The following is a 24,222-nucleotide window of genomic DNA, read 5'->3' on the forward strand; positions in this document are numbered from 1 at the left end:
TCCCTCTACCACTTGAGTTATGTTGTGTCATATGATCTTAACATTAAAACAATACTACAAGACTGAATTTCTGGCCAGTACCTATTTTCAGGAGGCAATGTTATGTCATTCCTATCACACATCGACAACATCACATAGGAATGACATAACAAACACAAAAAACACACTTGAAAATGGGAATCATTTCCCAAAACGTGCCGTGTGAAAAATAAAATAAAGAAAATCGTGGCTGGTAGCAGATGAGTTATTTATAAACAAACCTTCTATTAGTTTTCTTGACAGAATTTTCTTTTGGTAAATTAGCACTCCAGTCTACCACTAACACTCTGTATGATGAGAATGACTGATTGTTATATGTTAGTAAGATGGCCCAAGCTGAATAAAAATTCTGCGCTTTGACATGTCTTGATGATTCATATGTTTATTGTCACTGGATGTCAGTAAGTACTCTTTTAAGAGAAAATACAATCCATCATAAAAAACTGTAGTTTTATTTCATATTTACAGTATCCACAAATTTTTCATAAAAACTTGATCTTCAATTAAAAAAAAGCTTTATGTTTTTTGAGGTCTTTATTATACAAACAGTAATTATAAAAACTATTTTATTAATTCTAATTGTAAAATAGAAATATATTTTACTTCATATATTTGTCTATTGAAGTACAGTTGTTTTATAGGCATTCACAATGTCCAGGTAACTTTAAACAAAACTCTATCAAGCTGGTACGTCATTCTAATTATTTAAATCATACTGCAAGGAGTAGCCGTCAAAGAACTCCAAATGTAAAAAGAGCCACTTTGACATACAAAATTCATTATTGGTAACATTATCATATACTAAACTATTTCAAATTTCTAAAAAACATATGGCCATCAAAATCATTTTTGCCTTCATAAAAGTAGTAGTATATCTAAATTAAAAACATTTTTTTTCTTGCAGTATGCAAGTAATACAATTATTTTATTATTTCTGTCATAGAAGCAAAATAAAATAACATTTTGTAAGAAATGGAAACTATTTGTCATTTATCAGAAAACTCCACAGGAAATCATAATGAAATTATGAATCTGGAACAGGACACACTCCAGCAAAGCACCTTTTCCTCCTCACCAACCTCGTTGGACATCTCCGACCGCCATTTTGTGATTGTGTCTGAAACATTTATTTCAAAACATTACTACAATGATTGATGGAAAAAATATAGGATATCATTTGGCAGTGATGTGAATCAGATTACAATTTCAGGCTTTTAGGACTTATTCATCAATGAAAAACAAGCACAGAGAAAAAGATAAAGATAGAAAAATGTAGCAGAAAAGGAACTACTGAGTTCTAAGAGATTGCATCCTGTGAGAATGCACCTCTGTAATGTGAGATGAGAGAGTGATGTTGGGGACAGGGAGTTAGGGAAGAAAGGAAAACTGACAATAAATGCTGTAGAGAAACAATAAGTGAGAGGAGGAAATAGAAAAGAAGAAGTACGAACAAATAATGCAAATCAAGGATAGACAGTAGTAGCAAAAAACAATGTACTAGTTGTAAAATGGCACACAATTTGTGGAGCTGACATGTACTGATGCTCAGAGGTTAGCAGCTCCACACTATTGTCTTATGTGATATTACATAAGTGGTGTCACTTCTGGTGCTTACTTGAGATATTACATCAATGATGTCACTTCTGGTGCTTACATAACTCCAGTAATGTGCCAGAAGATGCACATGGGAGCTAGAAGGTCAAAGCAATCTGTTTTACATCAAAAACTAGGGAGAAGAGGCATTGTTAATGAGAAATGCTTTCTATTTATCTCTGAATGATTGGAAATGATTAATTTTCTACTTGATATTGGTAAGAGAGAGCATGTAACTTTTAGGCATTTACATCCCAGTACATAACTATCATCTGTACTTTTCTAAAAATTATAAATTTATGTATGTGTTTAGTGCTGTGGCTATGGATGTCACAATAAATAAGGAATGCATTTGTTTCCTGCTGCAAGTATCATCTGGTGGACTTGCAACATAACCCTAGAAAATCATCCCTTAACAGAGTAAAGAATGAAAATGTAAATTTCAGCCATCCTTCAGTTTGGTAAGTGAGTGCAAAATACGGCGGACCAATATTCATCCATGCTCGTTTCATCGTAACAGATTATTATCAGTTGTCTTGAGTCAGATCACAGATCATTCTCTCTCTCTCTCTCTCTCTCTCTCTCTCTCTCTCTCTCTCTCTCACACACACACACACACACACACACACACCAGTATGCACTACTCAACTGAACATGTGTGTAAATGATATCATTTCATAAAACATGTTATAACATAGTCAAAACAGACTCCTAGACCGTCCCACCCACTCATTAGTCACTCATCTGTGAACTTACAAGAATCCTGCGCTGCCTTGTTTGGAATCCATATCCACAGCTTACACTGCATCTACTCCAGGGTGACCAGGCAGAAAGCCTGCAGTTTACAGGAACACCTTGAATAGTGTTTTCTTGGTTTTGTTGCACATCCTGTTGTAGGGCACTAAACTGAGCTGGTGGTTGAACAGGTGCTCCTCCTAAAAATTAAGAACAGAAGTAGAATTACATACATTTTATATTAGCGTCAATTCTAAATTTATGCTTTTATTGTGAGAACTTTTATATATTAAAAAAGCAGGTAGTTCAATCATATCCCTAGTTTGCAGGTGTATCAAACACAGTTCAATCTCTTCTGTGATGGAAATAGACAAACACTTGCTCTTTCACCATTTAAGATATTACTGACAATTGCTTTCAATTAATTGTTAAAATCAACACTGAGATACATAACAAAAAACATATTCTGAATTTAGAACATGTTGCCATCACGAATGCATATAATTTCTATGTGTGTGTCTATAAAAACACACACACACACACACACACACACACACACACACACAGAAAGAGATCTGAAATATGGACTGGCGATGAGCAACAAAGGCAAATTTCAAGTGATGAGAGGTAAATGCCATGAAAATCAGCTTGTAATGTAAACAAAACCTGAAAGAAATTCTCAACAAAAGTAAGAGAAGATGGACAACTGTTCTTACCAATAATAACATTACATGAATCTTGACATTCCTTCTCAGTTAGGAAATTATTTCTATTTCCTCTGCAACCACCATAGATGAATTTAATACACATCCCCTTTCTTGCATCAAAATACCAGCGTTGAAAGTGCCCACGACATACTCCTGGTTCTGGCTCCATCATACACACCTCTGAAACCGTCCAAATAAATTTGAGACACATTATAGTGTAAAGACATTATGTTCTGTCACATTAAGGTAGTCATAAATTGTATTAGGAATCATGAAATAATAAATGAAAATTGTGAAAAGGATAGATTGCTACTCACCAGAAAGATGGCCCATTGAGTCGCAGACAGGTGCAATGAAAATCCCTTCTTAGAGCCTTAGGCTCTTCTGAGAACATCATCTCCTCTGAATTCATTTCTCTCCTCACCCCTGTGACACCCTGCATACCCACCTTCTACATGCCCCCCCCCCCCCCCCCCCCCCCCGCCCCAAATTCATGAATCGAACAATCCTGGACAATCCATTGTAGCTGGTTATTGTGCCCCCCACTGAAAGGATATCAGCCCTCATTGACCAGCACCTCCAACCAATTTCCCATAATCTAGCCTCCCATGTCAAAGGTACCATCCAGTTCCTTCACTGACTCTCCACAATCCCCACTTCTTTATCTCCTGGTTTCCTGCTGGTCACTACTGATGCCACTTCACTATGCACTGACATCCCTCGTGCCCATGGTCTTGCCGCACTATCCTAACACTTAACTACTTCTTCTTTGAAGGGAAGGGATACAAACGAATTCACAGCATAGCCATGGGCACCCATATAGCATCCTCCTAAGCCAACCAGTTTATGGGCCATCTAGAGGAAACATTCTTAGCCTCCTAAAACCCCAAACCCCTCATCTGGCTCAGGTTCACTGATAATATCTTCATGATCTAGACTCAAGGCCAAGACACCCTATCTTCATTCCTTCATAACCTCAACACCTTCTCTCCCATCTGCTTCACTTGGAACTCCTCAACCCAGTGTGCCACCTTCCTAGATGTTGACCTCCTCCGCTCTGGTGGCTCCATCCACACCTCTGTCCACATTAAACCAACCAATCACCAACTGTACTTCCATTTTGACATTTGCCATCCCTTCCATACCAAAAAATCTTTCTTATACAGCCTTGCCATCTGTGGGCAGCATATCTGCAATGACATGAGCTCCCTGTCCCAGTATGGTGAAGGTCTCACCACGGCCTTCACAGACAGGCACTAGCATCCAGACCTAGTGTGCTAACAGCTGTCCCATACCATTTCCTCAAACACACTCAATCCTCCCACAACTCCCAAAGGACCAGCTACAAAGGAGTGCCCCCTTCATTACCCAATACCAGCATGGTCTGGAACAACTGATCCTCATCCTTTCTCAGGGCTTTGATTATCTATCATCATGCCCTGAAATGAAGGACATCCTACTCGAAATCCTACCCATCCCTCCTGAAGTGGTGTTCCATCACCCACCCTCCTCCACAACATCCTAGTCCATCCCTATGCCACTCCAAATCCCAACATCTTGCCACATGGATCATATTCCTATGGAAGGCCCAGGTGCAAACTGGCCAATCCACCCATCCAGCACTTTTATTCCAGTTCTATCACAGGTTCAGCCTACCCCATCAGGGGCCAGGCCATCTGTGAAAGCAGCAATGTCATTTACCAGATCTGCTGCAATCATTGCCCAGCTTTTTATATTGATATGGCTACCAATCAGCTGACCATCAGGATGAATGGCGACTGCCAAACTGTGGCCAAGAGCAAATCAGACCACTCTGTGGCACAGAATGCAGCTGAACATAACATGCTTGATGTTCATGGTTGCTTCACAACCTGGGCCATCTGGATTCTCGCCTTCACTGCCAACTTTTCAGAACTGCATAGATGAGAGTTATCCTTACCACACATTCTCTGCTCCCGAAGTTATTCCAGCCTCAACATACGGCAACCTAGTGTCCCCACACCCCCTATTCAACAGTTTCTGCCCCCTCATTCTATCACCTCTCTCCCTTTTCACATTCCCTCTTCCTCTTTGTGTGCCACTCTCTGCCAATTTATCCATCTGTCCTTTCCCTTCCCGGCCCCTCTCCTTTCCTGCTCACTGTTGGTTCACCCACTGCCCCCGCCCCCCTCTCTCATGCTCTTTTTATACCACCCTCTGCCAATGCATCCACCTGTCCTGCCAGACAGCGATATTCTCTCCCCACCACCCATACCCTGCTGTCCCTCCCCCTTCCATGCCTCACTCCAGATTGGTATTCATGTGACGGTCTCATTTAGTCGGAGCTGCTAGTGGTAGTGGTCATGTGTGTGTTATGTGTGCTTGCAAGTGTGAATGTGTGTGTGTGTGTGTGTGTGTGTGTGTGTGTGTGTGTGTGTGTGTATGTGTTTTCTTTGCTGAAGAAGGCTTTGACTGAAAGCCAAATGTGTAACAGTCTTTTCATTGTGCCTGTCTGCAAATCAATCGGTCTCCTTTACAGTGAGTAGCAATCTATCCATTTCCAAATATTGTTGACATTCCAACCTGGGGTTTCCACTGTCCAGTGAAAACTGTTGTAGACATAAGGAGCATAAAAATTAGTATCCAATGTAAATGCCATTTATTTTTAAAAAAATATTGCAATAACTGGAGTTCCACAATGGAAACAACAAACAAAAATGAGGAAAGGCACATAGCTAATCACAAAGATGGTTTTTAAGTTACTAGCAGCAGTTGTTACATATGAAATATGCAAAGTTTCATCATGACTAGGATTTAATGTTAAACGGTAAGTTCCAATACAGCTGGATGAATGAGTAGCATTTTGGGCCAGAGGAAGGCAGGAGCACACCATCTGCAACAGACCCATGCCTAGTAAAGAACTGTGGTATTCTAATCACCTCTTATGTTGATGACCACTATACTTTCATCAGATAATTCCAGTGTCATGTAATAACTACCTTGATTTTGTTAAGAGAAACCAGGGAATATCAGTTTGGCATTCTGCAGTGACTGGGGTGATTTTTTCCCATTGAATTCCTGGATTCTCTCTGCCATTGCCAGCACTTCAGGACTTTGATCTGCAAAGTGTTACTCCAGCCTGCAATTGCCTCTAATCATTCAAGCATGGTTAAATACAGCAACCTCTGCTACATGCCATTGCCTTTTATTGATCTACTTTTACCTCGTTTCTATCTTATCACACAGAACATAATACTGTATTGCCTATTTTTCTACCCTGATACTTTCAGCTATTGTTTTGCAAATGTTTGTTTCAGGTCATTCTTTTTTTCCTCATCTGTCAACAAATTCTTTTAATTTTCTTTTAGCTGTGGCTCTCAAATTTGTATTTCACACTTAATCCGTGTATATCTCAATGCAGTCCATATTCCTTTTGGGTCAACTTGAGATCCCATCTTGTGTTCCTGCAATATCAGTTGTAACTTTTGACTCTGACCAGGTGCTTGCACTGGTACGTTATTAATTTTGGTGAACTTGGTTACATTTCCCTGTATGTATTTGCCTTTCATCCTTTATATCAAGAGTTTCTCATGACATAGTCAAAATGAGTGGTATTATTTTTCTTGTACTATCACAATCATAATTTAATGCCTTCTTTTGTCTTGTTCTTCATCAGTCTTCTAAGAGGAATCAATTGATTTAAACAGTTTCACGTCTGCATTTCCATTGATAGTGAGAAATAACACTTGATAATAATTTATGCACCCACACATCTTACACCTTTCATTTTTCAGATGAATCTGCTTGAGAATTCAGAAAAAGATTCTGTAATTATCAGAAATTAATGCGTTATTGTGTAAAATCTATGAAATATGGTAACAAAGTGATAAACTCCCATGACTAATACACAGAAAGTTTCTGACTCAAATTTGATCTATGCTTTCCACAGACTTTGTTTCAACACATGGCTATACTATACATGTCCAAAGGTTAATTAAATGCTGCAGTCCATCACAGCTTCATTTTCATTTTTTCAAGCTAAACAGAAACTTTATGGATAGAACCTCTGAAGAGAAAGACACAGCAGGGTATATCACAGCTACAGCCGAGATGGATACGTTGGCCAGCTGCAGACATTGGCAATACATTATCCCTATTTAATTTTTGTGAACTGATCGTCTTGAAATCTACAGCAACCATTGTGTTTCTTTGTATATTTTATTATTCATGACTTTATCTTTGAAATGAGTAGCATGTAAGACCAAATTGAAGTCCAAAATTCAGTTATTTGGAGAACAAGTGTTCCAGAAAAAGAAGTGTTTATCATGTATTAATATATCACTGTGCCAGACTTTGAGCTGAACCTGGATTTCCCACTTTTCATGAGCAGCCACTTTTACCATTGAGCTATTTGATCACACCTCCAGCCCTAACTTAAACCTTCACTGTCATTGATTTCCAAACATTGCACTGAAATAAAATGAATGGAGCAGTGGCATTTGATATTACCAAGATCCCATAACATGAACAATATTGGTTCAGGCCATCCAGAAATGTTGAATCTACAATGTAATGAATCACGGCAAGCATTTTGTTTCAGTGAATTTAACTGAACTGTTATATTAATAAGATCATTAGAACAAAAACAGTGTACTTGTTATCCAACCTTAATATGGAAGTGTTCTGCCAAGAAGTAATGGAAGAATCTACAAATAACATTAATGAGGTTAGTTTATGCATTTGAAACAATAAAATGTCAGGACTAACGTTTGGCTGTAGCCATATCGAATGTGCAGTCAGGGACCTCTACACAGTGCAGCTGTTGCACAAGCTCGACACGTGTGCTGCACTTCTCCTGCAACTCAGGCTGCACCAGCAGAAGCCGTGTGCGCAGCTTCACTCCTTTGCCGCAAGAAGCGCTGCAAGGACTCCACTCACTCCAGGCTGTCACTGGACACATGGGGTCAGTCTGAAATAAAGTAACAATTGCTGTATGCTGATTCTGACAAGGGATGCACAGAATTCTACTTGGATCTGATGAAACACTCAAAGGTTCCCTCTTCGGGAATTCAAAAGACAATAGAAAAGTGAAATACCCTGCGGCAACTGTGAAGCATGGGATAAGTTATTCCGAGCATCCTGTTAATAGAAAAGGAAGTGTAGAAATATAATGCAGTGCATAAACTGTGTTCTACCCATAGTCAATTTAAGGATGTTGCTTGGGGCACCAAGCTGAGATTTGGCACCAGCAGTGCTACAACTGTCAGATTTATATGCAGGGCATATTGTAATTCACTGCAGGTTCTTGGGGGCAATGTTTGTTTACAGCATGTATCACAATAAGTAGCAAAAGCTGACACTGATGAAAGTGTATGAAGGTAGGTTTTTTTTGTTTTTTTTTTGTTTTTTGTTGTTTTTTTTTGAGGGGGGGGGGGGAGGGATCATCACCAAATGATAAGTAGCTTATGTAGAAAAATGTCTGTGAATTTGCTCTGGTTCTACCCTTTTTCTTTCTAGATTGAATTCAGCCAAAGTTTTGTAACACTCTGCTGCTCTGCTTTGACACAGGCATTTCAGAAAGTAGTATGTGATGCAGAGAGGAGTTATTTTGCCCTATTTGAAATTTGCATTACACAGAATTTTTACATTCATTTACACTGTGTTCTGAAAATCCTGTCATGGGCCTTCAGGGATGTGGAACAACTGAAGTCTTGTCAAGATTTGAGCAGTGATCTCTTATGGCATTCTAATGAACCACTGCACTGTGTAATTTACCCAGGCAGTTTTGTCAGCCATTTTCTGCCCTCAACAATCACATTACCTCAAGCAACATCAATATGTTTTGTTGGGACATTTAATGGGTTCTGTTACAGTAATATATAAATAATAGCTTAGGCATAAATAACTACTCTCTACATTTTTGTATTAACAACTGACAACAGATAGAAAAGTATGTCAGTCTGACAACTGGTTACAAAACAGGGCATGAATCATTAACTGTTTCACTTTTGGATAACAGTCCCAAAACTAGTGAAAATTAATGAGATGAATGCCTATTAATAATTTTTGTTGCTGTTTGCTGAGTGTATGCTTACAATTCTGAAAGATTCTGGAATCGTTGACACAGACATAAATGACAATGATGATGAATCAATTACAGGTTAAAAAATAGGGAGGGAGGAGGAAATTGTGAAGAGAATAAAAGGGATGATCATAAAGTTTTGACTATCATCTCAAAAATATAAAGTTTTTAATTAATTGTTTGTTTCTTTTGCAGGAACATGTCTGCAGTCCTGATACATATTGAAATCCTTGCATACCAGTACCACAGGACATCACAAGAGGGGTCAAATCAAAATGGCAAATCCTACTGATAGAATGGAGATTGTCTTTGTGCTATGCTAATCTGTTTTTACTAAGGTCGTATGTTTATTATATCAGCCTGCACTGTGATCAACTCATCTTTCCTTTGCAACAGTTTACAATATTATATTGAAGAGCCAAAGAAACTAATACACCTGCCTAATATTGCATAGGGCCCCCGTGAGAATGCAGACGTGCTGCAACACGATGTGGCACAGATTTGACTAATGTTGGAGATCATGAATCCTACAGGGCTCTCCATAAATCCATGAGAGTACGAGGGGGTGGAGCTCTCTTCTGAACAGCACTTTGCAATGCATCCCAGATATGCTCAATAATGTTCGTACCTGGGGAATTTGGTGGCCAGCGGAAGTGTTTAAACTAAGAAGAGTGTTCCTGGAGCCACTCTGTAGCAATTCTGGGTGTGTGGGATGTCGCATTGTCCTGCTGGGATTACCCAAGTCCGTTGGAATGCACAATGAACATGAATGTATCCAGGTGATCAGACAGGATGCTTACGTACCTGTCACCTGTCAGAGACATACCTATCCTCCACCAGCTTGAACAGTCCCCTATTAACATGCAGGGAGGCCTATGGAGTCGAGGTTGTTCCATGTCTGTACACATCCATTCACCCAATACAATTTGAAATGAGACGTATGACCAAGCAACATGTTTCCAGTTCAACAGTTCAATGTCATTGTTGGTGGGCCCAGGCAAGGCGTAAAAATTGTGCAGTCATCGAGGGTACATGAATGGGCCTTTGACTTCGAAAGCCCATCCCGATAATGTTTCATGGAATGGTTCACATGTTGACACTTGTTGATGGCTCAACATTGAAATCTGCAGCAATTTGCAGAAGGGTTGCAATTCTGTCATGTTGAATGATTCTCTTCAGTCATCATTGGCCTTGTTCTTGCAGGATCTCTTTCCAGCCACAGCAGTGTCAGAGATTTGATGTTTTACTGGATTCCTGATATTCATGGTACTCTCTGAAATGGTTGCATGGGAAAATCTGCACTTAATCGCTACCTCAGAGATGCTGTGTCCCATCGCTCATGAACCGACTATAACACCACATTCAACCTCATTTAAACTTGATAACCTGCATTTTAGCAGCAGTAACCAATCATCAATTGCGTCATACACTTGTTGTCTTATATAGACAATTCCAGCCGCAGCACCGTATTCTGCTTATTTACATTTCTCTGAATTTGAATATGCATGCCTATACCAGTTTCTTTGGCGCTTCAGTGTACAAACAGTATTTAAAAATTGAGCACATATTTCAAGTTTTAGTACAACAGCGTCCATCAAAACTGAAAATAAGAAAAATTAATTTTTGGATGCTGATGTTGTAAGTATTATCAGGGAAGTAAAATTGAATCCTATCAGCTGAAATCATATACTGTGTGCTCACATTTATATGTATATTGCACAGCTAAATTTTGAGGTTAAAAATGTGAAAGAGCCATATTTATACATAAAAGAGAGAAAAGGAGTTATGACAAGTAGACCAGATCGTAGACAGGTTTTACAGGAAAACTTAACAGCCTGGCACTACAAGACTACAATTTTACAATAACATCAGTAATGTGTAAAACTGCTTTACTCCAATCAATCTTCTTTGAGATTGGGTTTTACCTTACAGGGAGGCAGAACTACAGGCGAACGCTGAATACTTACAACTTCAGGTGGAGGTGGTGGACCAGTGCACTCAGGAAGCATGCATTTGTCTTTCTCCACCAATGATACATGTGGACATTTCTTGCGACCCATTCTGTCCAGGAATTTTCTTGTTCTCATGGTGAAACCTATTCCACAAGAAACTGAACACTCCGACCATGGACCCCACTCTGTTGTCCCACAGATTGCACCATTGTCCTCAACAAAGAAACCATCTTCTTCAAGGCCACCCCTGTGTAAGAAAACAGAGAATTATCATCATTACCTAGCACCTGAATATCAGCTTTCATAAATTATTGTATTTTTGAGGCAATGTGACACAAATCTGATTATAAAGTAACTTTTGTAGTTTCTGTTGATTTCACTGTGGTGAAACATTCTGTAGAAGTAGGCGGAGTTGAGATAACAAGACAAATTACCAAGAGAACAGAGAAACCAGATGAAAAGGTGAGAAATAAGTACTGGGTTTTCAGCAGCAAGTGAGACTGTTGGCAGCTGAAGCAAAGGAAGTGATGGGAAAGAGTATAACCACCATAAAAAATGTACTATGCACAAGCATGAAGTCTGTTATTTTGCTTCAATTCTGATGAGCCCTAGATGAAGTGATCTGTTAGATTAGATTAGATCAGATTTACTTTCATTCCAATTGATCCATAGTAAGGAGGTCCTTCAGGATGTAGAACATGTCAGTTAAACAATAATACATGACAAATATTTACAACTCAAACAAATAAGATAATGTACCATTCCACAGGTCCCAAGTGTAATGATCGTCATTTTTTTTTAATGAACACTATATGAAACAATCATTTTACAAACACTAATGCACTGAATTTAATATATATATATATATATATGATGATTGAATATAATAGAGGGAAACATTCCACGTGGGAAAAATATATCTAAAAAGAAAGATGATGAAACTTACCAAACAAAAGCGCTGGCAGGTCGATAGACACACAAGCAAACACAAACATACACACAAAATTCTAGCTTTCGCAACCAATGGTTGCCTCGTCAGGAAAGAGGGAAGGAGAAGGAAAGACAAAAGGATATGGGTTTTAAGGGAGAGGGTAAGGAGTCATTCCAATCCCGGGAGCGGAAAGACTTACCTTAGGGGGAAAAAAAGACAGGTATACACTCGCACACACACACATATCCATCCACACATACACAGACACAAGCAGACATTTGTAAAGGCAAAGAGTTTGGGCAAACTCTTTGCCTTTACAAATGTCTGCTTGTGTCTGTGTATGTGTGGATGGATATGTGTGTGTGTGCGAGTGTATACCTGTCCTTTTTTCCCCCTAAGGTAAGTCTTTCCGCTCCCGGGATTGGAATGACTCCTTACCCTCTCCCTTAAAACCCATATCCTTTTGTCTTTCCTTCTCCTTCCCTCTTTCCTGACGAGGCAACCATTGGTTGCGAAAGCTAGAATTTTGTGTGTATGTTTGTGTTTGCTTGTGTGTCTATCGACCTGCCAGCGCTTTTGTTTGGTAAGTTTCATCATCTTTCTTTTTTTATATATATATATATATATATATATATATATATATATATATATATATATATATATATATATATATATACAAAGATGATGTAACTTACCAAACAAAAGCGTTGGTATGTTGATAGACACACAAATAAACGCAAACACACACGCAAAATTCAAGCTTTCGCAACCCACGGTTGCTTCATCAGGAAAGAGAGAAGGAGAGGGAAATACAAAAGGATGTGGGTTTTAAGGGAGAGGGTAAGGAGTCATTCCAATCCCGGGAGTGGAAAGACTTACCTTAGGGGGAAAAAAGGACAGGTATACACTCGCACATCCATCCGCACATTTACAGACACAAGCAGACATATGTAAAGGAGGCCTTTGTTTATATATATATATATATATATATAAAAAGATGATGTGACTTACCATACAAAAGCACTGGCAGGTCGATAGAAACACAAACGGACACATACATACACACAAAATTCAAGCTTTCGCAACAAACTGTTGCCTCATCAGGAAAAAGGGAAGGAGAGGGAAAGACGAAAGGATGTGGGTTTTAAGGGAGAGGGTAAGGAGTCATTCCAATCCCGGGAGCGGAAAGACTTACCTTAGGGGGAAAAAAGGACAGGTATACACTCGCACACACACACACACACACACACATATCCATCCACACATATACTATATATATATATATATATATATATATATATATATATATATATATATATATATATATATATATATATAATGGAAGGAAACATTCCACATGGGAAAAATTATATATAAAAACAAAGATGAGGTGACTTACCGAACAAAAGCGCTGGCAGGTCGATAGACACACAAACAAACACAAACATACACACAAAATTCAAGCTTTCGCAACAAACTGTTGCCTCATCAGGAAAGAGGGAAGGAGAGGGGAAGATGAAAGGAAGTGGGTTTTAAGGGAGAGGGTAAGGAGTCATTCCAATCCCGGGAGCGGAAAGACTTACCTTAGGGGGAAAAAGGACAGGTATACACTCGCACACACGCACATATCCATCCACACATACAGACACAAGCAGACATATTTAAAGACAAAGAGTTTGGGCAGAGATGTCAGTCGAGGCAGAAGTGTAGAGGCAAAGAAGTTGTTGAAAGACAGGTGAGGTATGAGTGGCGGCAACTTGAAATTAGCGGAGATTGAGGCCTGGCGGATGACGAGAGGAGAGGATATACTGAAGGGCAAGTTCCCATCTCCGGAGTTCGGATAGGTTGGTGTTGGTGGGAAGTATCCAGATAACCCGGACGGTATAACACTGTGCCAAGATGTGCTGGCTGTGCACCAAGGCATGTTTAGCCACAGGGTGATCCTCATTACCAACAAACACTGTCTGCCTGTGTCCATTCATGCGAATGGACAGTTTGTTGCTGGTCATTCCCACATAGAATGCATCACAGTGTAGGCAGGTCAGTTGGTAAATCACGTGGGTGCTTTCACACGTGGCTCTGCCTCTGATCGCGTACACCTTCCGGGTTACAGGACTGGAGTAGGTGGTGGTGGGAGGGTGCATGGGACAGGTTTTGCATCGGGGGCGGTTACAAGGATAGGAGCCAGAGGGTAGGGAAGGTGGTTTGGGGATTTCATAGGGATGAACTAACAGGTTACGAAGATTAGGTGGACGGCGGAAAGACGCTCTTGGTGGAGTGGGGAGGATTTCATGAAGGATGGATCTCATTTCAGGGCAGGATTTGAGGAAGTCGTATCCCTGCTGGAGAGTCACATTCAGAGTCTGGTCCAGTCCCGGAAAGTATCCTGTCACAAGTGGGGCACTTTTGTGGTTCTTCTGTGGGGGATTCTGGGTTTGAGGGGACGAGGAAGTGGCTCTGGTTATTTGCTTCTGTACCAGGTCGGGAGGGTAGTTGCGGGATGCGAAAGCTGTTTTCAGGTTGTTGGTGTAATGATTCAGGGATTCCGGACTGGAGCAGATTCGTTTGCCACGAAGACCTAGGCTGTAGGGAAGGGATCGTTTGATGTGGAATGGGTGGCAGCTGTCATAATGGAGGTACTGTTGCTTGTTGGTGGGTTTGATGTGGACGGACGTGTGAAGTTGGCCATTGGACAGGTGGAGGTCAACGTCAAGGAAAGTGGCATGGGATTTGGAGTAGGACCAGGTGAAACTGATGGAACCAAAGGAGTTGAGGTTGGAGAGGAAATTCTGGAGTTCTTCTTCACTGTGAGTCCAGATCATGAAGATGTCATCAATAAATCTGTACCAAACTTTGGGTTGGCAGACTTGGGTAACCAAGAAGGCTTCCTCTAAGCGACCCATGAATAGGTTGGCGTACGAGGGGGCCATCCTGGTGCCCATGGCTGTTCCCTTTAATTGTTGGTATGTCTGGCCCTCAAAAGTGAAGAAGTTGTGGGTCAGGATGAAGCTGGCTAAGGTGATGAGGAAAGAGGTTTTAGGTAGGGTGGCAGGTGATCGGCGTGAAAGGAAATGCTCCATCGCAGCGAGGCCCTGGACGTGCGGAATATTTGTGTATAAGGACGTGGCATCAATGGTTACAAGGATGGTTTCCGGGGGTAACAGATTGGGTAAGGATTCCAGGCGTTCAAGGAAGTGGTTGGTGTCCTTGATGAAGGATGGGAGACTGCATGTAATGGGTTGAAGGTGTTGATCTACGTAGGCAGAGATACGTTCTGTGGGGGCTTGGTAACCAGCTACAATGGGGCGGCCGGGATGATTGGGTTTGTGGATTTTAGGAAGAAGGTAGAAGGTAGGGGTGCGGGGTGTCGGTGGGGTCAGGAGGTTGATGGAGTCAGGTGAAAGGTTTTGCAGGGGGCCTAAGGTTCTGAGGATTCCTTGAAGCTCCGCCTGGACATCGGGAATGGGGTTGCCTTGGCAAACTTTGTATGTGGTGTTGTCTGAAAGCTGACGCAGTCCCTCAGCCACATACTCCCGACGATCAAGTACCACGGTCGTGGAACCCTTGTCCGCCGGAAGAATGACGATGGATCGGTCAGCCTTCAGATCACGGATAGCCTGGGCTTCAGCAGTGGTGATGTTGGGTGTAGGATTAAGGTTTTTTAAGAAGGATTGAGATGCAAGGCTGGAAGTCAGAAATTCCTGGAAGGTTTGGAGAGGGTGATTTTGAGGAAGAGGAGGTGGGTCCCGCTGTGACGGAGGACGGAACTGTTCCAGGCAGGGTTCAATTTGGATGGTGTCTTGAGGAGTCGGATCATTAGGAGTAGGATTAGGATCATTTTTCTTCGTGGCAAAGTGATACTTCCAGCAGAGAGTACGAGTGTAGGACAGTAAGTCTTTGACGAGGGCTGTTTGGTTGAATCTGGGAGTGGGGCTGAAGGTGAGGCCTTTGGATAGGACAGAGGTTTCAGATTGGGAGAGAGGTTTGGAGGAAAGGTTAACTACTGAATTAGGGTGTTGTGGTTCCAGATTGTGTTGATCGGAATTTTGAGGTTTTGGAGGGAGTGGAGCTGGAAGTGGGAGATTGAGTAGATGGGAGAGACTGGGTTTGTGTGCTCTGCCTCTGATCGTGTACACCTTCCGGGTTACAGGACTGGAGTAGTTAGTTCATCCCTATGAAATCCCCAAACCACCTTCCCTACCCTCTGGCTCCTATCCTTATAACCGCCCCCGATGCAAAACCTGTCCCATGCACCCTCCCACCACCACCTACTCCAGTCCTGTAACCCGGAAGGTGTACACGATCAGAGGCAGAGCCACGTGTGAAAGCACCCACGTGATTTACCAACTGACCTGCCTACACTGTGATGCATTCTATGTGGGAATGACCAGCAACAAGCTGTCCATTCGCATGAATGGACACAGGCAGACAGTGTTTGTTGGTAATGAGGATCACCCTGTGGCTAAACATGCCTTGGTGCACAGCCAGCACATCTTGGCACAGTGTTACACCGTCCGGGTTATCTGGATACTTCCCACCAACACCAACCTATCCGAACTCCGGAGATGGGAACTTGCCCTTCAGTATATCCTCTCTTCTCGTCATCCGCCAGGCCTCAATCTCCGCTAATTTCAAGTTGCCGCCACTCATACCTCACCTGTCTTTCAACAACTTCTTTGCCTCTACACTTCTGCCTCGACTGACATCTCTGCCCAAACTCTTTGTCTTTAAATATGTCTGCTTGTGTCTGTATGTGTGGATGGATATGTGCGTGTGTGCGAGTGTATACCTGTCCTTTTTTCCCCCTAAGGTAAGTCTTTCCGCTCCCGGGATTGGAATGACTCCTTACCCTCTCCCTTAAAACCCACTTCCTTTCGTCTTCCCCTCTCCTTCCCTCTTTCCTGATGAGGCAACAGTTTGTTGCGAAAGCTTGAATTTTGTGTGTATGTTTGTGTTTGTTTGTGTGTCTATCGACCTGCCAGCGCTTTTGTTCGGTAAGTCACCTCATCTTTGTTTTTATATATATATTGTGTCTGTATTTGTGTGGATGGATATGTGTGTGTGTGTGCGCGAGTGTATACCCGTCCTTTTTTCCTTTTTTCCCCCCTAAGGTAAGTCTTTTTGCTCCCGGGATTGGAATGACTCCTTAACCTCTCCCTTAAAACCCACATCCTTTCGTCTTTCCCTCTCCTTCCCTCTTTCCTGATGAGGCAACAGTTTGTTGCGAAAGCTTGAATTTTGTGTGTATGTTTGTGTTTGTTTGTGCATCTACCAACATGCCAGTGCTTTCGTTTGGTAAGTCACATCATCTTTGTTTATATAGGGCCTATATATAAAATAGAGGGAAACATTCCACGTGGGAAAAATATATCTAAAAACAAAGATGATGTGACTTACCAAACGAAAGTGCTGGCATGTCGATAGACACACAAACAAACACAAAATTCATATACACATGGGAAAATTATATCTAAAAACAAAGAAGCTGTAACTTACCAAACGAAAGCGTTGGTATGTTGATAGAGACAATAAAAATAATAAAAAACACACCCACAAATTTCAAACTTTCGCAACCCAAGGTTGCTTCGTCAGGAAAGAGTGAAGGAGAGGGAAAGACGAAAGGATGTGGATTTTAAGGGCGAGGGTAGGGAGTCATTCCAATCCCGGGAGTGGAAAGACTTACCTTACGGGGAAAAAAGGACAGGTATACACTCGCACACACACACATATCCATCCGCACGTATACACACACAGGCAGACATATCTGCAGATGAGAGTTATTAACAAAGTTTTCACCAATGAACTGCTAATTACATGACATATGTAGGGAAGACCAGTTATAGCTCAAGTGCGATTTAATCAGATTAAATGTGCAAATAAGTGAACCTTAAATAATGGTGTTGGATCTGTTATTCCTCAATGTAGTTCAAAATATAAACAGTTTTCAGCAAGAGGCTACGAAGTTGGAGCTGCTGAGGAGCATCAGTCTATAACCAGGTTAATAATCGTATACAGGGTTGCAGGTTATCACTACTACTGGAAAACTAATGAAGTGAAAGAAACTGTTGGAAGAGGAATAGAAGTGTAATGGGGACAGACAGCAATGCTAAGGTTCACAAATGACACAGGCCTTCTGGCTGGGTGTAAAAAGGTCTTGTTGATCAGATATTGATTTAGTAATAAGGAAAAAGTTCCTGATAATATTCAACAGAAACACAGAATTGCATCAAAATGAAATGTAGAACACTAGGAATCCGGAATGAAGAAACTGGAAGCAGCTGAAGTGGAGAGCCAGTTTAGAACGTGAAAAATTAAGTGGACAAATAAAGTACTGAAAACACTAGGGAAGAAATCTACAGAAGAGTTTACCAGAAGAAGACAGTGGTAGGTAGGGCATCTGCTATGGCATCCTAGAGTAGTTAGCAAGATGCTGGGAGGCACAATAGTGGGGAAGACTAGTATAGGTTGACCAAGACTAAAATATATAAAACAGACTAGAGAGAATTTTGGCTGTAGCAGGTATGTAGAGGTCAAAATATTAAGACAACATACAAGAAAAAGAAAACAGGTGAACATGTGAAACATTCAGCACAAAAATCATTGTTTAGTCCTGTTTCAGCTGCAGCATGTGCAACACTGATTAACAATGGACTTGCCTCTCCACCAAAAATGTTATTGTCAGTTTGTTCACCTTATTACCACATCTCAAAATTCCTACTATCCATTCTATTCTGAGATCATAATACCTTGACAGTACCAGTATCATCAATGTGAAATTTTCATATCTAGTTCTTGTTGTATTGCTTGGAGACACTTGTTTCAATTTATTTGGCTAGTGTTTGGTAATTTGAGGTTTTCCCAGCATGTGTGGCTGGCATTCTCAAAGAATTATCCTCCACTGCTCACAACAGACACAATTCAGCCACAGATCGAGGTCACATAATTTGTGGCAGCATTATTTGAAGGCCTTTCTCTGGTCATCACCACCACATCTTCTCACTAGCTACCTGTAGTCATTGTTCTCTGTAAGCTAGGAATCCAATATTCACCTAACATAAGGCTTTTGTCTGTCTTATTGAAGTTGTCTTGCTTGCAGACCTTGATGGTTTTTCAGGACAAACAGGTAATTCTAATTTCTCTCAACAAATGGAAATTGGGTTTTTGCAAATTTTATAAACAGTCTGCATTTTTCAATGGCTGCTCAACACTGGCTGATTCCTTCATCTATCATAGCGTGCAGTTGAGTTTATGGTCTTGTTATTCCAACATAGACTTTGCTGCAATGGCATGCCATTCAGAAAGTGTCTCGTGATGTGAGAGGGTCCAATTTGTCTTTAGCTGGTCTGAGATACTCATTGATTGTCTTAGTCAGTTCCTGTACTATTTTTATACTATGTTTTCAAAGTGTATCACCCTGATGATGTATGGCAGAAAGACGGTCTCAGGGTTTCTTCTTTTCCATGTGTTGGGTTTCATCACATTTTCATGTCTTTCGTGGAGTACGCTCCTCAGAACACATTACAAGTGTCGTATCTTGGAGTACAGTTCTATCTGTGGAAAGGAATCATCATACCTATTTGTTCCTAGAAACTGTAAAGATCTATCAGCACCATAATTGCTTCAATAAGAAAAGAGAAAGACTCATGGTAAGCGGAGATGTTGCAGTTTTGTTTCGCAGAGAACGATGACTGCAGGAAGCCCGTGTAAGGCACATCAGGCAAGACCACAGCAAGGTCTTTGGACAATGACACCATGAGTATATATGGCATCTATCCATGAACTCGCCTTCAGTCCTCGGTGCAGTGGATCCTATTTGGGGTCCCACAAGGTCTGATGGTTGATACATTGTTGTTCACTCTGTGCCCAGCTGATTGCCAACACATCTTTACTTCCAGTTTCTACTGTATGTGGACAACATGGTGCTGTATGCAAGCATAATTAATGTTCATCTCATGAACCACAACATAGGCAAGCTACAACAACACTAGACGTCAATGCCTGTTGTTGGAATGATATGTTTTCTTTCAACATACTAATGTGGCCACTTTTTGTGTGTTTGAGGTTAACACCAGAGATGACAAAATGGCTCTGAGCACTATGGGACTTAACTTCTGAGGTCATCAGTCCCCTAGAACTTAGAACTACTTAAACCTAACTAACCTAAGGACATCACACACATTCAAGCCCGAGGCAGGATTCGAACCAGCGGTCGCGCGGTTCCACACTGTAGCGCCTAGAACTGCTCAGCCACTCCGGCCGGTCCAGAGATGACACTGCAGAAGAGAAGAAGCTAAGCTGCATTCATGAGAGTGTTCAAAGGAACAGCCCAGAGGTCTAAGCCTTTATAGAAGATTGATAGATAAAGATACCTGCTAAGAGGATTTGGCTGCTCAATTTAAGTCCACTGTGGGCAACCTGAAGCAGACTCCTTTGGGCATCTACATCTACGTGATTACTCTGCTATTCACAATAAAGTGCCTGGCAGAGGGTTCAATGAACCACCTTCAAACTGTCTCTCTACAGTTCCACTATTGGACGGCACGCGGGAAAAACGAGTACTTAATTTTTTCTGTGCGAGCCCTGATTTCTCTTATTTTATCGTAATGATCAGTTTTCCCTATGTAAGTGGGTGTCAACAGAATGTTTTCGCAATCGGAGGAGAAAACTGCTGATTTGAAACTTCATGAGAAGATCCCATCGCAACGAAAAACGCCTTTGTTTTAATGATTGCCACTCCAATTGATGTGTCACGTCTGTGGCACTATCTCCCATACTTCACGATAATACAAAACGAGCTGCCCTCCTTTGTACTTTTTCGATGTCATCCGTCAGTCCAATCTGTGGTATCGATAACTACGATGTCACAGCGTAGGTGCCCATTGGTAGGTTGGCACTACGAGAGTGGAAGATCTTCGCCGACCACAGCGCCTCTAGCTGACGCTGTGCAGCTCTACGAGCGCCGCCCCACTTTCGCACAGTTCTTAAGAGCAGACGGCCGGGACACTTTGCTCCAGCTTCGCTTGGTATAGAGACTTTGCACTACTTACGACGGGTCTAAGGCTTCGCACCTATGTGCTCATCTGTACAAAGTCATGTAATCAGGTTGCCTATGTTTATACACTAGTAAACCCCTTTTACTTACTTGCAGTACCGACGTGTTTTACCTCACCTGCTCCTACTCACTTCCTTCATTCGGTCAACGTTTAAGTTTTCAGGAACAGACCCACGCGCTGCCTTCCAAGTGGGATACAAAACCATCTGAAGCGGATCCCACACCGCACAGCAATACTCCAGATTATGGCGGACAAGCGTGTGTAAGCAGTCTCTTTATTAGACCTGCTGGACGTTCTAAGTGTTCTGCCAATGAATCGCAGTCTTTGGTTGGCTCTACCCACAACATTATCTATGTGATCGTTCCAATTTAGGGTATATGTAATTGTAATCCCTAAGTATTTAGTTGCATTTACGGCCTTCAGATTTGTGTGACTTATCGCGTAATCGAAATTTAGCGGATTTTTTTTAGTACTCATGCGAATAACTTCACACTATTCTTTATTCAGGGTCAATTGCCACTTTTTGCACCATACAGATACCTTATCTAAATCATTTTGCAATTCGTTTTGGTCATCTGAAGACTTTACACGACGGTAAATGACAGCATCATGTGCAAACAATCTAAGACGACTACTGAGATTGTCTCCTATGTCGTAAATATAGATTAGGAACAATAGAGGGCCTATAACACTTCCTTGAGGAACGCCGGATATTATTTCTGTTTTACTCGATGACTTTCCGTCTATTACTACGAATGTGACCTTTCTGACACGAAACCACGAATCCAGTCGTACAACTGACGCGATACACCGTAGGCACGCAGTTTGGTTAGAAAATGCTTGTGAGGAACGGTGTCGAAAGCCTTCTGGAAATCCAAAAATATGGAATCAATTTGACAACCCCTGTCGATAGCACTCATTACTTCATGAGTATAAAAAGCTAGTTGTGTTTCGCAAGAACGATATTTTCTGAATCCCTGCTGACTACGTGTCAATAAATCGTTTTCTTCAAGGTACTTCATAATGTCCGAATACAGTATATGTTCCAAAACCCTACTGCAAATCGACGTTAGTGATACGGGCCTGTAATTCAACGGACTACTCCTATTTCCCTTTTTGGGTATTGGTGTGACTTGAGCAATTTTCGAATCTTTAGGTACGGATCTTTCTGTGAGCGAGCGGTTGTATATAAATGATAAATATGGAGCTGTTGTATCAGTATACTCTGAGAGGAACCTGACTGGTACAAAATCTGGACCGGAAGCCTTGCTTTTATTAAGCGATTTAAGCTACTTTGCGACACCGAGGATATCTATTTCTATGTTTCTCATGTTGGCAGTTGTTCTTGACTGGAATTCAGGAATATTTACTTCGTCTTCTTTGGTGAAGAAGTTTCGGAGAATCGTGTTTAATAACTCTGCTTTAGTGGCACTGTCATCAGTGACTTCAGCGTTATTATCGCAGAATGGAGGTATTGACTGCGTCTTGCCACTGGTGTGCTTTATGTATGACCAGAGTCGCTTTGGGTTTTCTGCCAGATTTCGAGGTAGAGTTTCGTTGTGGAAATTACTGAAAGCATCTCGCATTGAAATACGCGCTATATTTCAAACTTATGCAAAACTTTGCCAGTCTTCGTGATTTTGCGTTCTTTTAAATTTGGCATGCTTTTTTTGTTGCTGCTGCAACAGTAATCTGAGTCGTTTTGTGTACCATGTGGAATCAGTGCCATCACTTATTAATTTATGCGGTATATATCTCTCAATTCCTGTCGATACTATCTCTTTGAAATCATTCCACAACTTTTCTATGCTTACACGATCAGATCGGAAGGGGTGCAGATTGCCTCATAAAAGGCGTTAAGAGCATTTTTATCAGCTTTTTTTAATAGACATACTTCACGTTTCTTTTTGATGGGTGTAGGAGTCAGTATTACAAAGTTCCACAACAGCTATACTTAGATTACACAAAATCCTCCTGATCTGGTGGACACTATCAGGACCAGATCAGCTTCAATGTGTGGGCAAGAATTTTTGGTGATCGCCTTGAATGACTGGACAGCCTTTTGCAATGCCTCTTGAGTGAGACATATCTGAACTCCTGTGTGATGCAATAGCTCCACTCTAGAAGAAGTTCCTTTGCTAACATGAAGAGTTATGTGACTGCTATGTGACAATGCCCAAGCCCAGTCCCTTGGCGCGATGTGGAAATGGTTCGAGAACACCCTACTCAATCGACACATCACACAAGGTGATCCAGGTGCGAGGACCACTCGCTCTTTGGACCTGAACCCTTTGGATTTCTCCTAGAATGAGTAGGTGAATGGGCGCCATATATGTAGAGTACATCTGAGAATGCTGCCTGTGGCGCCATTTGTATGAGTCCTGGTGTATCTGAATGAAAGAGGCAGCCAGTATTGTGGAATGTGCACTGGTGTCTGTGAAGCCTGTGAAGAGAAATTTGAACACATCTTCTATGCAAATGTCCATTAAATCTACATATACAGTGCATGAAAAGAAAGTGAAGCACCCTGAAAACACAGCTGGATGTCCCCAGAATGAGATTTTCACTCTGCAGCGGAGTGTGCGCTGATATGAAACTTCCTGGCAGATTAAAACTGTGTGCCAGGCCGAGACTCGAACTCGGGACCTTTGCCTTTCGCGGGCAAGTGCTCTACCAACTGAGCTACCCAAGCACGACTCACGCCACGTCCTCACAGCTTTACTTCTGCCAGTAGCTCGTCTCCTACCTTCCAATCTTTACAGAAGCTCTCCTGCGAACCTTGCAGAACTAGCACTCCCGAAAGAAAGGATATTGCGGAGACATGGCTTAGCCACAGCCTGGGGGATGTTTCCAGAATGAGATTTTCACTCTTGGTAGAGCACTTGCCCGCGAAACGCAAAGGTCCCGAGTTCGAGTCTCGGCCTGGCACACAGTTTTAATCTGCCAGGAAGTTTCACAGCTGGATGTCAATGTAACATCGTAGATGTACGCACGATTTTCAGGTGTGTAAATGAGCTACAGTTCTTTGTGACCAGTAGACTGACCACCAGAGAGCAGTGCAGACTGCTCCTGTGGGCAGGCTCCTCTGCTGTGGCGTGACTAAGCACGATTCCACACACTTTACATGGGGCTGCTGGCTGCTGCTGACTGC

The 24,222-nt window shown here is 41.6% G+C and overlaps 1 protein-coding gene and 1 non-coding gene across 2 annotated transcripts in view; both read right to left on the minus strand.

The window, feature by feature from the left end:
- Positions 1-472: 472 nt before the first annotated feature.
- The window catches only part of LOC124788311 (spondin-1), a 214,498-nt gene continuing 190,748 nt past the window's right edge, over positions 473-24,222 (minus strand). Inside the window, exons 10-14 of the mRNA XM_047255546.1 lie at positions 11,103-11,334; positions 7,821-8,022; positions 3,084-3,254; positions 2,389-2,567; positions 473-1,156 (exon numbers count right to left, since the gene is read on the minus strand). Of these exons, the coding sequence (XP_047111502.1) occupies positions 1,064-1,156; positions 2,389-2,567; positions 3,084-3,254; positions 7,821-8,022; positions 11,103-11,334 (877 nt within the window). The 3' untranslated portion in view covers positions 473-1,063. The remainder of the gene's footprint in view (positions 1,157-2,388; positions 2,568-3,083; positions 3,255-7,820; positions 8,023-11,102; positions 11,335-24,222) is intronic.
- Trnas-cga lies at positions 23,690-23,764 on the minus strand. Its single transcript has one exon. It is a non-coding gene; the product is annotated as a tRNA-Ser (tRNA).

Source organism: Schistocerca piceifrons, chromosome 3 (genome assembly GCF_021461385.2).
Source record: "Schistocerca piceifrons isolate TAMUIC-IGC-003096 chromosome 3, iqSchPice1.1, whole genome shotgun sequence".
In the NCBI taxonomy this organism is placed as follows: domain Eukaryota; kingdom Metazoa; phylum Arthropoda; class Insecta; order Orthoptera; family Acrididae; genus Schistocerca; species Schistocerca piceifrons.